A 17,455-nucleotide genomic window follows, 5' to 3' on the forward strand; every position below is an offset into this window, starting at 1 on the left:
GCCAGGAAGTGCTCTAGAGCTGATGGGATAGGCAGCAGCATCCACACTCCACAAGGCTTCCCATAGCTAGGCCCTCTGGAAGGGAGTCACCAAGAGCTGCTGAGGGAGGAGAAGGAGGGGAGGGAGAAGGCGGGTGTGGGAAGAGCCCACAGAAAGAAGGTAGGGACAAGAAAATGAGCCTTCTCACTTGTAACCAGGGTCCATGGGCTGCGTAAGGGTGCTCCTCAGTGGCAAAGGCGCCTTCCACTCCCGTGGAAACGAATGTGATGGCCATGTCACCTGTGATACTTTTATATGTAAAGTGCCGTCCATGCAGGAGTCTGCCCCTGGGGGTGGGAACACGGAGACAGTGAGTGGCAGGCCCCGGCCAAGGGACAGGGTGCCCAGCAAATGCCCTCCTGCCTGCCCAACAACAGGGGACTGTAACTGAACATGTTCATTTCAGCACCTTCCAAGGGAAGCCCCTCACAAGCTCTCTACTGTCATTCCTCCAAAGTGCTCAAAGCTAGCAGAAACATTAGATCAGCATTCAAAGGGTCTGCAAGGGAGTGGAATACACCTCCTTCATGTCCTGGTGAGGAAATTGAGGCCAGAGAGGGCAGTTAGCAATGTGCCCAAGGTCATGCCCAGAACTAAGAGTGGGATCATGTCCACCCTTTCGAGGGCGAGGGTGAAATCTCCTAAACATATTTCCCAAGCCCCTGGGAGGATGGCATAGTACCTTCACAGCACAACCCCTGTGTCCAGGGCAGAGTCGTCCACCAGCTCCTGGGCTCTCCCATAAGATTAAAATGGCTAGCCCCAAGGCCACAAGCACGCCTCAAAACAAACCAATAACAATAATAATAACAACAACAATAACAATAACAACAACAATGGCTGAAGCCAAATGGGGTCACTCTGAGGGAGCCAAAAGAAGTTACTGTTAATCCCCAGTCTAGAAATACACCTGGGGGAAGGGCAGGCAGGGACAACCAGGGAGGCAGAGGAAGCACCACCTGCCCTTTGCTTTCTCAGGCTGCCTCAGATTAACCCTTCAAAAGTCCTGAGCTTGAGCCAGAGAGGGAGCTGGGGAGGAAATGGCTGGGGTCCTGGTGGGGGACCTTGCCAGCCCCCGTTCATTCAAACCACTTGCTATCTTTGCCCTGCTGCCCGGGGTGGCCAAAGCTGGTTAGCATCCAAACTTCTTTCTCAGGCTCTGGGGACAGTGGGAAGGGACCAAACCAGGGCAACCCCCTTCCTCCTTGTCACTGTTGTCTGAGTTTAGAGTTATTCTGGTCACCTCCCTGCTATAAAAGTGAGGGTGGAAACCCCAAGGGCTATGCAAGAAGCCAGCTGAACAGATTAGGCCAGTACATCCCCAAGCAGAGAGCTGAATTCTGGCCACAGGGCTAGATTTCTGGCACTGCAGACAGCAGCAGAAAGGATACAGCTGGGCTTCTCGGTCCCTCAAGGAGTCTGTTGTGCTGGCCACTGGGTTTGGGGAACTGAGTGTTTTGCATGGGAAAAGTAACCAGTGGAAGAAAATAGAGTCCAACCCACTGGAGCCCCCGCCCTGATCCCCAGTGCTACTGACCCTGGGCTTGTGGAACAGCAGGGGCATCTGGGTTTGCTAGGCCGCTGAACTCCCTAAGGGACCATGGTGGAGGGACACCTCTCTGGACAAAGGAGTGTTCTTCAGCACAGTGGGGGTGACAGGCTGGCTCAAGAGTCCACAGCTCCCCCACCGCAGGCCCAAGATGGAATTGCCTGACCACCTCTCCTCTCTCCCAGGATCCCTGGACTCTACCCAGGGGTGGGGGAGAAGGCTCCCTGAGAACAGGCTGTGTGCTGCAGGGCTCACCTGAGGCAGAGGGGGATGAGAGCCCCTGACTCCTGGTTGAATTTCAGATGCACACTCTCCAGTTGTCGCGTGCGGATCAGCTCGTGGGGAATGATGGCTGTGGAGCTGTCACTTTCCAGGCTGTCTTTGCGGCTCCTATGAGGCAAGCACAGGAGCAGGTTCAGCACAAGGTCAACACCATCGGGAGGAGCAAGACAGGAGTCTTAGGCTGGGCTCCTGAATAATGACAATGATGGTGAGTGACCACGGTGGGGTGGTAACAGCAGCCACCATTCACTGTGTCCTTGCTAAATGCCAGACGTTGTGCAAAGCACTTCTCACTGACTACTCCTCTCAACATTCCCAGGAGGTAGGTACTAATCCCTTTTATGGATGAGGAACTGGGGATCAGGGAAGTTAAGGAACTTGTCCAAGTCACCCTGTCTGGGAGTTTGGAGCTGGGATTTGGTCACAGTTAGAATGTGTTTTAAAGCCTCATCTTTGGCCAACACACTTCTATAAAAGTTTATGTCACAGTGGCTTATTCTTCCCCATACAGCAGCAAGAGCATCTGGGAGCCCTTCTTCCCCTGCCCTGGAGCCTCGGTTCCCAAGTTCTCCAAAGCTGGAGTGCTAGAGTATCAGGAGGCATGGCTCCAAGAGTTTCCTTCCAGCTGACCCTGAAAAAGCTGTGACTTTCCGCAGGCTCTGAGCATGCACACTCCTGCTAATGGCCAGGAGCTGCAGTGACATACACATCCTTCATCTGACCAGGAAATGATACAATCCTTAGTGAGGGGGTGGAAACCAGACTCTCAGGAGTCAGACTAGTGGGCCTGGCTGGGCAGCAGAACCAGGCCACCATCCTACTGGGTTTTGAGGCCCCAGGAGCCCTGTACCAGATTTCTCCTGACTGTGGCCTTGGCTACAGTGAGTCTGTCACTGCTGTCTCATACTCCCTCCTGTCCTGCTTCCCACCAACAACTTATCCCACAACTGGGCCATGGGATCCCTTTGCAATCTAAGATATGCTCTTTCAAATTCAGCTGCCCCCACTGACAGCCTCTCAAATCTGCCTCAGCCGGAAATGAGGGTTACCCACTGATCCTATTCAAAAGGCCGGATCCTAGTTTGGGCTGTGAATCTCAGAACAATTCCCCAAGTGTCCATCAAAATACTGGGTGAGAGGCTCTAGTTGTTTATCATTCAAGAGGCAGGAGCCATCCAGGATGTCTAGGCTCACAGTCAGACAGCCAGTGAGGGGCAGGCCCAACCTCCTCACACACTGGCGGGGGGTGGGGGTGGGGTGGTGGGGAGGTGGGAGGTGGTGGCAGGGGCGGGCGCTGAGTGGCCAATAAGGCACCCTGACAGGCAGAGAACCTCCCCAGAGGGAGGGTGTGAGGTCAGCAGGCAAAAGGATGGAGGGCCCAGGGCCCTTTAGAGGCAGTGGTTTATAAAAGCCCCTAAGGTAATGGGGACCCTTCCTACCAGCTTGTGTGGATCTACTCCAGATATAACTGCTCTTTCACAAAGTGGTCTCTTCCTCTGGTTTCCCAAAGCAGTTTCCCAAATTCTGAAACTGCCCTTTGCCCTAGCTTCTCCTTTGACAAACCCTTTCACAAGACCTGTGAAGGAGACAAAATGCTATGGCCAAGAGGGTCATGGAAGTTCAAGACTGGAAGGAAACTCTGAGGTGATTTAATCTACTTCTTCCCTTCACGAAAGACAGCTGGTGACGAGTCCAAGGCCACAGACCTGGTCTGGGGAAGGCCAGCATGGGAGCCTAGGACCTCTGACTATATCTCTTTCCCTAACACTCTGGTTGCTACACCTCCCTTCTGAGGAGGGAAACAACACACACCATTTCTCAGTGGGTGCCGTCAGGGCCCAGACAAAAGCAGAACTCAGAAGACAGGCACCCTACTCTGCTCCAGAGCAAGGAGTCCATAGACTCACTGGACAGTGAGCTCCCCATGTATATTCTATGGTTGGCCCTTCTTTCACAGATGAGGAAATGGAGGCTCAGAGAGGTGAGGTGACAAGCCTGAGGTCAGAGTGAATTTAAGGGGAAGAGCCAGGGTGTCATTCTTAGTGACTGCCCCATGCCACCTCTGACAATGGGCCCATGTAGAGACATACCAACATGTGGCTGAAGGCGGCTGAAGCCTGGCCGCCAGGCGGGGCCTCAGAGCCCATGGGGCTCACTGGAGGACCGCTGCCTCTCTGGCATAAGCAAAAATGCTGATGAATAGCAACTGAGGTGGGGGTGGGGAGCTGAGAGAGAAGAATCAACAGCACACAGGGCTAGAGACATCTCACGCTGGAGGGAAAAATAAATTGTTGAAAGTCAGCTAAAGTCACCTTGGTAACTGCTACAACACACTCACCCAGAACGAGGACATCAAACCCCAAACTGCAAACAGCTTTAAAGAAATGGAAAAGAACTTAATCATCTGAAGAATTAATGTGACAAGTGCCCACATTTACACCTCCCACCAACCTTCAATCATTTGAAAACGTACTTTAATCTTTTAAGAGAAAAAAAATTGCAAAATGCTAGATCTGCAATCCTGGAGCTCGGGTATTTCCGGCATGCTGCTTCAATGGAAACGCGGCTGCTACACACACACACACACACACACACACACACACACACACACACGCAGGAGCCCAGCTTTCTGCTGATTTGTTTTTTCTGGACATCGATGCAGAAGCATGAATTATTTGTGTGGGCTGGGTGAGGTATTAAATCTGCAGCCGACACAGGTTTGCAATGTTTTGCATGGTTGTCAGCTTAATCTTAGTCATAAAAAAATAAGTACTGTGCTCGCCAGCGTGGCCTAATTTTTCAGCTGGGCTGTTTTCTCCCTGAGTTCCCAGTGGAGGAGAAGGCAGAGCTTCGGGGGGGTTGGAAGGGAGAAGGACTCCCAGGGAAGTATGCCCTACACCTACTGGGGATTGCTAGGGATACAGGGCCAGGGGGTGAAGGATGAGCTATCACTCCAGGTGGCAAAATGGCTAACACACAGGTTCTGGGTTCAACTCTCACATGAGCTCAGGCAAATAACTTACCTTCTCTCTAAGCGTCAGTATCCTCTTGATGGGAATAGATAATAATACCCTTTCGTTATAAGGATTAAACTAGATGACCCATGTGAAGCATCTAACGGTGCCTGGGGATGTAGTAGGTGCTCAAAATACATCTGGAATGCATTAACAGGATGTTAGGGGCTACCTCTAGAAGTTTATCTGCTCTTCCTGCAAGATAGCTTAGGAGGGAATTATTTGGCTTTACCAACTGCCTCTGACCAAATCAGTCCCACTTCTGAGCAAAGGTCCTTGCCCTGAGCTTGGGAGGGGGTACTTCTGAGCTGGGGCCTGAAGGGCTCCTGATTCCCTGAACAGATACTACAGGCCCTGGTCAACCACTGGTCCTCTTGGAAGGCACAACTACAGGCCAACAAAAACCCTTGAGGCTTTTGTTCTGCTAAGGGAGGTGCTGGCAGGGCCGTCTTCCTTCTACAGAGCACAATGGTCTTCCTGCAATTCTCATCTGCTGGACCTCAAGCTGCCCAGAAGTAGTTTAATCCCTCATCCCATGACAGCCTTGCAAATCCCCAAGGCTGCTCTCACAGGCCATCATCAGCTTCTCTTTTCCAGTATTTGTGAACTATATTCTTAAGACGTGGTTCTGAAATCTTCCAGCCACACAAGTCACTCTCACTTGCATTTACTCTAGCTTGTCAAAGCCAGAATGTCATGTCCAGAAGTGATGTGTCATGTGTGGAAATAAATACAGCATGTGGTCTGACCAGTGCAGATCAAAGAGGGACTATGAGCTTTCTTATTTGGGAAACCTTATTTCTATTAAAACTGTCATCAAATGGTCTATTCTTTGTAACCCAATCATACTACCAGCTCTTACAGCATACCCTCTGTCAACAACCTTTCCCTTAGGCTCTCTCTCATGGCCTGTGCTTAGACCTCTTCTTTCCCATCTTGTACGTACTGTGTATTAGCTGGAGCTAAAAGCCCAACTCTGCATTATCTGGCTACTGTTTCAAGCAGTTCAGGTATTTCTGAAACCCGGCTCTGGCATTCATCATACTGGCATTCCACCCTGACTTCATATCACTGATGAAACTGTTAAACTCACCATCAATGTTCTCATCCCAGGCTTTGATTGAACAGTGAACAGGATGGGGCCAGGCAGACAGGCTAACAGAATGACATTATTACTTTTGGGGCATGCTCATCTGACCAATTATAAATCAACCCAACCATTCCATCACCAAGCCCTTCACCTTCCTGGATGCTCTCTGCACGTTTCTCCATCATGCCAACAATGATGTCAGAAGACATTCTGAAAATGTCTTGCCAAACTCCACCTATAGAAGTCTTCCTTTGTCTACCAGGTATAAATAGGTAACTATTTCTTTTTTTTTCCTTTTCTTTTTTGTTTTCTAAGGTAAAGTTTTTAAAAAGGCTTTTCTTTATTCATTTAAGTAATCTCTACACCCAACGTGGGGCTCGAACTCACAACCCCGAGATCAAGAGTCTCATGATCCTACAACTAAGCCAGCTAGGCAACCTGGTAACTATTTCTAAAAATAGAGAAGAATGGTCTGGCAGGCCTGATTCTTTCTGGATCCATGCTGACTCTCAGGGCTTACTGTTCCTCTTAAAGAGTGCTCATAGTCTGCCTGCTGAATAACCTGGTCCAGAATTTTCCCTGAGAGTTGACACTGGGCTCACTTGTTTGGAGAGTACAGGATGCTTTTTACACGTTGAAACTTCTGAGTGCTTTCAGCCTGCCAACATCTCTCTCTTACTCCCTCGAAGATGATGGACACCAGCTTCATAAATTTCATTTGCCAATTTGTCTGGTGTTCTGGGGCACAATACATGTAGATCAAGTGGTCTGAAATCATGGCTTCAATCTTCTCATCAATGCCTGTTTGACTCTTCCTGCTCTGATAACTTTTTTTTTTTTTTTTTGAGATTGAAGCATAACAGAACTTGAGTAAATCTTGTTTTCTCTCTGCCACTGATTAAAGTTACTCTGTCCAAACAATGGGACCTACGTTTTCTTATTCTTGTTGTTCCAAACAGTAGTACAAAAACTAAAGTCCTTTTTGCTGGTCATAGCACTTTTTTTTATAAGACTCAGTTCTTCTTCAGTTTCAGCTTTTCTCGACCCTGTTTCTTAGTAGTCTGTGCTGGTATAACATACTTCTCCTTCCAGATTTTGTTCAAATTCTTCAAGAAATCTGAGTTATGTAAAAGATTCTCTACATACTGGTCTCTGGAGGTATTACACTTCATTTTAGTTTCCAGGGGACTGGTGACAATGATAATATTAAGAGGCACCTTTTATTGAGTGCAGACTCTGATGCCACCTCCTCTGCTAAACCTTATAAAACTTTGCTTCCTTTCATTTTCATGGCAACTCTATCAAGAGGTATTATTTTCCCCATTTTACAGATGAAGAAACTGAAACTCAGAGACTTAAATAACTAGCCCAAGGTTACACAATGAATGAATAAAGGGCTGAGGCAAAATCCCCAGGTCTTCCTGACGCCAGCTGAAACAACCACAGTTTTTCTCCTTAAGAACTTCCCATTCCAAAAAAAAAAAAAAGAACTTCCCATTCCTTTGAGTGGGCTTTCCTTCTGGGTCTTCAAGGCCATGAAGACACATCTATTTTTTTCCCTGAACTCTTAAAAAAACTGCTTCCTAGAAGTCAAGGCAGGACTTCCCAAAGGGTATTTGATGGAATTTTAATTTAAGGGAAGCTTCTAAGAAAGCAGATGGGGCAAGGGCTAGATGCAACACACCGCATCTCAGATGAAAGACCTAAAATGTTGGCATTTAGAAGACCAAGGCGGGGGCGCTGTGGAAGCCAAACCAGCCAGTTTCATTCTAGGTGAGCTGGCATCTTCCGATCTTAGCCGCAGAACCACCTCTTCACTTAACACCCAACAAAATCCCCTGAAAGGCTGCGAAGACCCCCGATCTGGGGATAGCAGGGCATTAGGGTTTTCCTTTTTGATCTCACTCTGCCCAAGGTGCTTTCTTGCAGTGCCCTGGCACTTGCACTCTGAGCACCTCCATGGCTGGTCAGCATCAGGGGCACAGCTGAGTGCCCCTCGTCATTCCCTCTACATGGAGACAGAGGCTCTCAGGAGGCCTGTCGGGTGGTCACAGCCTTATAATCTTCAACTCTTAGCCCAGAGCAGGGGCAGTGGAAGTGCCTCTGCACAACCAGGGCTGCCTCAAGGCCAATTCTGTGATATCTATCTATCTATCTATCTATCTATCTATCATCTATCTATTTATTTAAAAAAAGATTTTATTTATTTATTAATAAGACACACACACACACACACAGAGGCAGAAACACAGGCAGAGGAAAGCAGGCCCCCCACAAGGGGCCTGATATGGGACTTGATCCCAGAGCCCGGGATCATGCCCTGAGCTGAAGGCAGACACCCAACTCCTGAGCCACCCAGGCATCCCTGAGTCTGTGATTTTTAGTTGGAGCAGGTTAGCTTTTCCTTTCACTGGACAGGGCGAGCTGTAACAGCTCCTACAACATCACTTGGACTTTTACTTATGACTCTTTTTATTTATTTTTATTTTTTTAAAGATTGTATTTATTTATTCATGAGAGACACAGAGAGAGAGAGAGAGCCAGAGACACAGGCAGAGGGAAAAGCAGGTTCCATGCAGGGAGCCCAATGTGGGACTCGATCCCGGGACTCCAGGATCACACCCTGGGCCAAAGGCAGGCGCCAAACCGCTGAGCCACCCAGGTGTCCCTATGACTCTTTTTAAAGTTTAAAGAGTCACAGAGTCCTATCGGATTCACAGTCACCAGTCTTCCCACCCCCCTTTTCAGAGACAACCATTCTCATCGCTCTTAGCAGACTTTTCCGGTATCTTCCTCCATACTTCTAATGTACTTCACTTCTATTTCCTGGTATTCCTCTTCCTGGCTTCACCTACTGACAAAGGAATACGAGCTCTTAGCTCTCTTCTGTACCACCCTCCCACCCTCCCACCTTCCCAGGAGACCTGTTCGTAAGTCTGTTTGGATCAGCATTAAGTGTCTACATTATTATACGAAACCAATGCTTATTTACTACTGAGGCGTGTAATACATTATCGTACATACTTTTAGAAAAGTATACTTTTCTGGTGTAGTTTTCTATTTTCCTTGGATTTAATAACAATCTTGGTTTTCTGTGTGTTTGTCACTAGTTCAATCCTAAACTAACTACCAATGGTCTACAGATTTCCTCCAGGATATTCAGATACATCAAGTTTTTATCAATTTTATCTTTTTTAAAGCCCTTCCTCTGGAGGTCCTTCCAAACTGGCTGCCTTCTATTCTTGCTGCAAAGCTGCCCTCACAGTTACCCTAGTGATTCCCCTGGCCTCTTTCCCATGCTGGACCCCATTTCCTGTACCCCACATGTCTTTCTTACTCATTCTGGTGGAGTATATCCTCGAACAGATTTCACCGTATTTTTTGGCATGCCTTTGTCAGCCAAACGGTGCCCACTGACCTGCTAACCTCATGGGTTTCAAGGCAAACTAAAACACCAGCTTTACTCTATACAGTGGTATATATAAACTGCCAAGGCCTACTTTCCAGTTACTTTTTCCTTGAATTGGCAGGAAGCCACTCCACATTTATCCTCTTTTACAGGCAGTACCCAGTGGTGGTGAGGACTGGATTAAACAATCTAAGGTTCAAATCTTGGCTCTGACACTTATTCTAGCTTACCGACCCTAGGTAAGAACCCTCTGTGTTCTAATTTGTAAAATGGGGACAACAGCAGCTCACAACACAGGACCCGGCATGTGGCAATGCCCAATCAAGACTGCATGCTCAGTCACTAGACACTGTCCAGCCCAAGGTTCTTCCTGTAGTGGGAATGACGAGGGGTAGTTTACAGGATGGCTTAGATGCTCACCTAGGTAATTCAGGAATTGATCTAAATTCTAGCATTTATTTCTTCTTTACCACCTGTCTATATAACACATTCTATATTTATGCTTCCCACTGCATACGGTGACTTTTCACATATTCTAAAACACTCTCTCCTTCCACTGTCAGGATAGAGTCCTGATTTTCTAGTACTGTATAGTTCATAGCATATGCCCCTATTCACCCTACCCACACTTTATGGACTGATGGAGCTGCATCCACGTTTCCTCTCCATCCAGGTCTCTTCAGATAGAAAAGTCTTAATTTGCCCATTTAAGCCTAAGGGTATCATTTATTGGTCATGTTTTATCAATGGCAGCAGGTGTGGAAAGGAGAGGAGCTGAACAACTGAGCCTCCATTTAGCCAGAGTCCCAGTCCTGGGATAGTGGTGACATCTGCACTGGCCACACAACTTGGGGCCTTCTCCTTGGGGATGCCTGGGAGTGGGAACCAGGGCATCGGGGTTGGTAACTATTCAACCGTGAAGTGGGTTTGGCCTACTAAGCCAGCCCAACCTCTGGCTTCTGCCTCTAGGCTGGGAGATTATTTCTTTTGCTTTCAGATTGCTGACAAAAGCTCTGAACTTTCCAGAGAAAGAATCACTTGAAGGTCCCCTTTGAGGCAGGACTAGGACAGGGTATAGGCATGGGATGGGGGTAAAGGCACCAGCTCACCTCCATGACAACTACTAAATACAAGGTTGTATTACCTGGTACACCAATAACCAAATGATAAAGTATGTTATTTTTATTGTGAGCACCCCAAGGACGGGATGTGATGATGGAACGGTGGGGCAGGGTGTGACTTAAGAAGAGAGAGGGAGCGAAACTGGCATGATGATTAGAGGATTCTTTAATCAACCATTAACTCCTCTTGGCACCAGAAACCTCTGCCCCCTGCCCAGCCCTCTGACTTGGGTGGGAGATAAGGATGCCTGCTTTCCTGAGCGAGCTCACTCTCACCAGAACGCTTGACTTTCCGTTTTCTGAGACATTGAGTCATTTCCTCTCTCCAGCTCTCACCTTTGAGCCTTCCTTTTCCCTTCCCTGGAGAAGTGACTCACTGGTGAAGTGTTGGGTGACACTGAGGATCAAAGATGGGTGATAAAAATACTCCTGATTGTGCAACTTTGAAGAAGGGGGATGCGCTGTGGACTGAGGATTCAACATGCTGGCCATGAACTCCAAGGCTACGGTGTAAACAGTGGCCACGGCTCCAACTCTCTGGGGAAGTGGAGCAGAGAAAGGAGTTCAAACAGAAATTTACCTGTGCCACATTTGCCATGAAGCCCCTTGTCTTGCCCTCTCAAATATGCATCTCTGAGAAAGGCACACAAAGGCAGGCACTCAGCAGGACACGTGTGAATCACAGAGGCCTGAGCCCTTCCTCCCATTGGCCCTGCAGGACCTGGCTGGGGCTGAGAGCAGGGCTGTTTCTTTCTGGGTTTTCTCTCCAGCAAAAACAACGTACTTCCCTAGTGTGGGAGTGGTGAAAGAAGCCAATGTGACGTGCGGGCTCTGGGCTGGCTGCTGCACTGATGTGATAGGCACTTTGGGCAGGGTCACCCAGACTGCCCTGTGTGTGAGCTGGGAGTGTCAGCGGCCCAGCTGTTTTCTCAGATGGAAACTCACCTAACTTCATCCAATTCACTAGATATAGACTAGATATTTTCTTCTTCTAATGATTTGTCATGGGCCTCATAGGGTGAGTAAAACAAAACATAAGTTTCTCTAAAGGATGATTCCCTGGCCAGGTTATAAGGTATTCAAGATGAGAGCAGAGACAGCAAAGTCACCTCATCCAAAAGGCAAACAGATGGGAGGAGAGACACTCTAAAAGTGGAGAGAAATATATGTGCATGCCTATGTGTGTGTTGGGAGACTTGTGCAGCAGAGGAAGTCACAACCAGAGAATTCATATACAAAACCTTAATTCTTCAGGAAATTAAGGCAAAAAGGCAAAAAAGCAAAAAGGCAAAAAAAAAAAAAAAAAAAGAAAGAAAGAAAGAAAAAAAAAAGAAAAAAAGAGGCCTTAAAAGTTGCTGGCGTGATTCCAGAAGACTGAGAAACTTGGCTCAGAAATTATAGTTAGTTTGCTTTTTAAAGGTGCCTCAACTACAAAGTGCTTTTCTCACAGTCAGGGACCTTCCCCTGCCAACAAATATATACACACACAGGAGCACTGCCCCTCTCTGGGAGGATATGTGACCCAGAGAGCTTTGTACAGGTCCTCCAACCTCAGGCAATGAGACCCTGGCAGAGGGAAAAGGACCCTGGAACACTGCTGTAGGTTCCCAGCATCAGGACAAAAGTTTATGGAAATGAAAGCTCCCCACCCCAATGCACCTGACCACACACATCCTCTGAGTCCCTGTGGAGAGGCTGGGGAGCCAAGTCCAAACTCTGCAGAACAGTCCAGGCCACCTCAGACAGAGAAGATGCCCAGAGCCTTTTCTCCCCCTCAAGTCCCTACAAACATTGGCAGACACAGCCTTAAGCCAGGCTGTCTTCAGTGGCAAGAAGGGAGTTGCTTCCCATGCTTCCCAAACTCACCCAGGCCGGCAGTGGGAAGGGCGGCGCCAGCAAGCCGAAAGAGGCTTTTCTCAACTGATCATCTTGGGAAAAGCCAGATACAAATTTCACGGTTGGAATGCAAGGGTTGTGAAACCCTGAAAGAAGCCCCAAAAAGGGCCAAGGACTCTCCTTCTGGGAAGGCGGTGGAGGCGGTGGGAGGAGGCTGGTGAGGGCAAGTGGGAGAGGAGCAGGTTACCCAGAGGGGCCTGCCTTTCTGGGAAGCAGGAAGTAAGGCCTCAAGAAAGAAAGAAAGAAATCCCCTAGCACTGAGGTGGTAGAGGGGACAGAGATAGGCTTGGTTTTGTTTCTGAACATAAGGAAAACAAGGCTTTGTGTCAAAAAGTAATTCTGATATAAATGAGCCAATTACGATACAGCTTGTTATCTCCGGGATTTGGAAGCACCAAAGCTGACCACATGTCCTCCCTATAGTCAAATATGCACAGTAAGCTTCTAACATGGGGCTGAGTCTTGTCTTCAATGTCATGTGAAAGGTTCCTATTTCTGCTCCAACTAGACAGATGAGGTCCACCAATGAGGGCCACTATTACCTCAGAGACACAGCCTTGTGTATCTCTCATGGGATCCCTGAGAATGGGGTAAGAAAGGACACACTAGGGAAGAGAGTCCAAAGTACCACCCTTTTCTAACCTTGTACAAGTTGCTGACTGGCCTCTCTGTTTCTGGGTCTCCTCATCTGTAAAAGGGGGATTATTAGAGTACTTCACAGAGTGCCTGTGAGAATGAATGAAGGTCATGTGTTGTAAAGCTTTTGGAACATTACTTGGCACATGGTCATCACTGTGTAAGTGTGAGTTGCTAGTGGGATGTGAAAAGAGCAAGTGCTTGACCCCCCTCTGCGCCCCACGAGTAGGCCAGAGCCCAGCTGCTAATACCCAGGATCCATCAGCCCTTCTGAACCATAGCTTCCTCAGACCTTTCCCAGACCCACGTGGAACCAGAGCGCCTCAATCTAGAAAGCCTGACTAAAGGAAAATCAGACATGCACACACAATAAGGCCTGTGCTGGTTGCTCCCCCACAGGGAGGGGAGCAAACACTAGTGCCAGCACATTTTGGGTCGGCTTTCTCAGTCGCAATCTATGTGGTTTATCTGAAATGGGGTCAGGTCCCAGAGTGGGCAGCATAGATATTATAATCATGCTTGCTGATCTAAACTGAGTCCATCATCATCGATCATGAGATAACAGTGAGCTAGAGCCTTGAAACACTTGAGGGGTGTGTTGGAAAAGGATCTTGGCAAAGCAGAAGGAACCATTTCTTAACCAACTGCTAACAAATTGGTAACTAGCGCTGAGAGCCTCAAAAGAGACATTCTGATTCCCTCCGGACTGCAGATTCCAGCACTTTGGAGACCTGACTGGTTACCTGAACTGCAGGGAGGGAAGATGACCCCAAAGGTCTGGCACCCCTGATCTACTTCCATCCATCTATTTGTAGCTCAGTCAATTCAGGCCAAAGGTAGAGGCTGTAGCTCTTTCCTTGTGTCTACAGATAGCTGTTGGACCAGATCCAATGTCCTTTGCCCAATCAGAGGTGGGCTGAGTCTGGGCTGTATGTATGCATCCAGGAACCCTGAGCCTTGTGCACCCTACAATGTCTGAAAGTGCAGCAGCTGAACATATGCCCAGGATAGGGGGTGAGACCTAGAGTCTGTTCTATATATACAAAAATGGCAAGTGGGGTGTTATCTCTGCAGGAGCCCCTGCCCTTCTGCCCATAAACCTGGACTTTCCAGAGGTGACAGGGCCATCTGAACTGAGACTTGTCTACAAGTCATAGGCAATGTGCTTGAGTGTTTAAGCCGTCAAGTACCTCCCAGCCTCCCCGCCAGTGCCAATGGGGCCTAGAGGGTGAAGCCAAGCTCAGGGCATGGGAAGGAGCATGGCCTTGGGACAGGATCCAGACTCATAGGTGGAGAGCTTCCAGATGCCCCATGCCTCAGCCTGGCCATCTGCTACTGCCAGGAGAAGATCATGGTGCCTCACGCCAGCTACTTCAAAGCAGATGGCTAGAGAAACCCACTGGCTGGAGTTGAAAGCTGCTCGGAGGTAACAGTGGAGACTTCACCAGGCTCTTGCCAAAAAGCTCAACTTGCTTGGCTTCTGGATGGCAAATTCCAGGTAAGCCATCTTGGCCATCCAGAGTAACTCTCCCCTACCCCACAGTCTGCTCCTAGGTTACAGCCTTGACTTTAGCTAGCCAGGCCTCCCCTGTTCCATCCCTGTCAGTTCCTTTCCTGCTTAAAAATTTTAGGGCAGCTTTAAGGTCCAACTCATGTTCTTCTTCCTCTGAGAAGCCCTCCTTTACTATTCCAGATCAGGCTGACTTGTTTTTTCTGTAGAATATTAGATAGCTACCACTTTTGGGGATCATGGATGAGCAACTGGAGCTGGAATTCAAAGAAACAGCTATTTCCAACAAAATGCATCTACAGCCAGACTCACACCAATTTCAGTTCATGTACCCCCAAAGGAAGAGCCTATATTCCAGATGGCTCCCTGAGCCCTTAGCTTGCCACACATCAAGTGTGTAATAAAGACTTCTCAGAAGGACAGATTACCCTGGTCTTGCAGGAGTGCTGTGCTTCCTTTTAAGCCCAGGGCATAGCGACTTCCTCTCTGGCAGGCAAGGGTTCTGCTCTGGGCTGCCAGCTCCCAGGCATCCCCTGCCAGCAGTTATTCCCTACAGCTTCCCTGATTCAAAGGGCAGAAGGGGATGCCCAGCTCCAGCCCTGCCTACCATTTATCCCCTATCAGAGGAAGAGAGGTCAGCAGGAAGAGGATTTGACCTCTGGGGGTGGCCACAGTATCTCCCAAAGGGCTATAGGGGCCCCTAGACAGGCAGCCAAGGCCTGCAAAGGACTTCCCTTCCCTTCTCTGGGCCCCATGGAAAGGAGGCAGGAAAAAGGGCCTCAGCAGCAGGCGTCCACTATGGGGCTGGCCAGACAGGGAGGCCCCTGGGGCTGCAGCTATCAGCCGGAGACCAGGCTCCAGGAAGGAAGGAAGGGCAACTCTGGCCGAGGCTGAGATAAGGAGGGGAGTTGTGCTCAGCACAATGGGCTCCCTCAAGGCTGGGATTTTGCCCCAACTTGGCCTCCTGTCTGCTCACACAGCCCATGTAAATATTTACTGATGTTTATATTCCTGGTCCGCTGGGTCCCATTTGAGGCCCTTTCCTATGACCCACAGATCTGTGTGCCCCAGAGACCCTGGGCCCATCTAACAAGAACTATGGGCATGGTTCTATCTCTTGTGCAAGCCCCAGGGACAGACACTTCAGGACAAAAGTGCCCCCCGTCCCCGCCCCACCCAGCACCAGCCCTGGGACACCGCTATCAGGAACCTGTACTAACCCCCTCTGTGTGCAGGGAACTTACGGGGCCCGGTCGTGGGTGAAGCCATTCTGCCTCTGAGGGTTGATTGGCGGAAGGACAGGTTTGCTGTTGATCTCAAGTCCTCTCCTCAGGGTCTCCCGGATCTGCTCCGTGTCTGCAACAACACCACTTAGTTGCCTGATGGCCCTTTGGGCTCCTAACATCCCTCAACATTCCTGCGTTTGGAACCTGGCTCTGTAGACATGCTAGGAAAAGGCCCTATGAAAGCCATGAACCCACTCTAGACATCAGCCATGAGAGCTGAGTGAGAGCAGTGTGAGGACACAGGGCAGATGAGGCAACCGTGTTCTTGAGAAATTCCTGGTCTGAAGAGTGCCATTCTTGTAGAAGATAAGGGGGTGGCCTCTGGACGTCAGGAGGGCACCTTCCATGATAGGGCTTTTCACTGTCCTTTCCCTTCCTCTGCCAAGGCCTAGGTTCACCGTAACATAGCTCCAGACAGTCACCAACAAGGTCTTTGCCACTGCCCAAGACCACTCAGGGATTCTGCCCACTGCAATGGATGCTACCAAGGGCCGCAAGGGCTTTGCCATGAATGAATTCTTACATAGTTTCTGGGTTCTGGGTGGTCAGATATCTGGCCCTGCCACCCTTCTCCTTGGGCTGGCCAGTGGGATACCGAGGTCATCTCCCCATGTTGGGTGCAGGGAACCCTGCCTGTCCATGGTCTGCCAAGGGTAAGAGAGGAATCTCTTGGTGGGACTAACTCTTTGCAAGGTGCTCTGCTGATCTTTGGAGTGAAGTTCACTATTCTGGTCCCCTGTAGAGATTCTGGTCTAAGATTTACCTATACAAACAGCAAACACATCCAGAAAAGCAAACTAGTGCTGGTTGCTCAAAGGGTGGGCTTAGACTACAGATGCAATAATACTAACTTTTCTGTCTGACTTATTACAGTGGTATGAATTACTTTTATAATTTTTAAAAATTAGCCAATAACCATTGAAATTTTGGACAAGACTGTGAATCCCTCCTTAAATCTTTTGTCAAAAGCAACTTAATGATTTTATTTTTTATTTTTTTAAAGATTTTATTTATTTATTCATGAGAGAGAGAGAGAGAGAGAGAGAGAGAGAGAGGCAGAGACACAGGCAGAGGGAGAAGCAGGCCCCACGCAGGAAGCCCAACGTGGGACTGGATTCCAGGACTCCAGGATCACGCCCTGGGCCGAAGGAGGCGCCAGACCGCTGAGCCACCCGGGCTGCCCCCAACTTAATGATTTTAATAACTATATGCTTTCTCTCAGAACCTCCCATGGGCTTATTAGCACATCATCAGAACAAGCAGAAAGGCAAAAGGGGATCAGATATTTACACTAGGGGCTTAAGTTATCCTTTACAGAAACAGAATAGCTTCCATAAGTGCTATCACATGTGAAGGTATTTTATTCATGACTGTAGGCATCTTATTCTTTTTTTTTTTTTTTTTTTTTTAAGATTTTACTTATTTTTTCATGAGAGACACAGAAGGAGAGAGAAGCAGAGACACAGGCAGAGGGAGAAGCAGGCTCCATGCAGGGAGCCTGATGTGCGACTCGATCCCAGGACTCCAGAATCATGCCCTGGGCCGAAAGCAGACACTAAACCACTAAGTTACCCAGGGATCCCATGGTATCTTATTCTTGAAACAGTAAGAAAAGGTGGAAGA

The 17,455-nt window shown here is 48.6% G+C and overlaps 1 protein-coding gene across 5 annotated transcripts in view; it reads right to left on the reverse strand.

Moving 5' to 3' along the window:
* Window positions 1-17,455, reverse strand: part of SUFU (SUFU negative regulator of hedgehog signaling) — a 122,385-nt gene that overhangs the window by 14,108 nt on the left and 90,822 nt on the right. For all 5 annotated transcript variants that reach the window (XM_072805514.1, XM_072805516.1, XM_072805517.1 and 2 more), the window contains exons 8-10: window positions 15,791-15,902; window positions 1,844-1,978; window positions 188-326 (exon numbers count right to left, since the gene is read on the reverse strand). In XM_072805514.1, coding sequence (XP_072661615.1) covers window positions 188-326; window positions 1,844-1,978; window positions 15,791-15,902 — 386 coding nt within the window. The remainder of the gene's footprint in view (window positions 1-187; window positions 327-1,843; window positions 1,979-15,790; window positions 15,903-17,455) is intronic.

The sequence above is a fragment of the Canis lupus genome, chromosome 29, assembly GCF_048164855.1.
Source record: "Canis lupus baileyi chromosome 29, mCanLup2.hap1, whole genome shotgun sequence".
In the NCBI taxonomy this organism is placed as follows: Eukaryota; Metazoa; Chordata; class Mammalia; order Carnivora; family Canidae; genus Canis; species Canis lupus.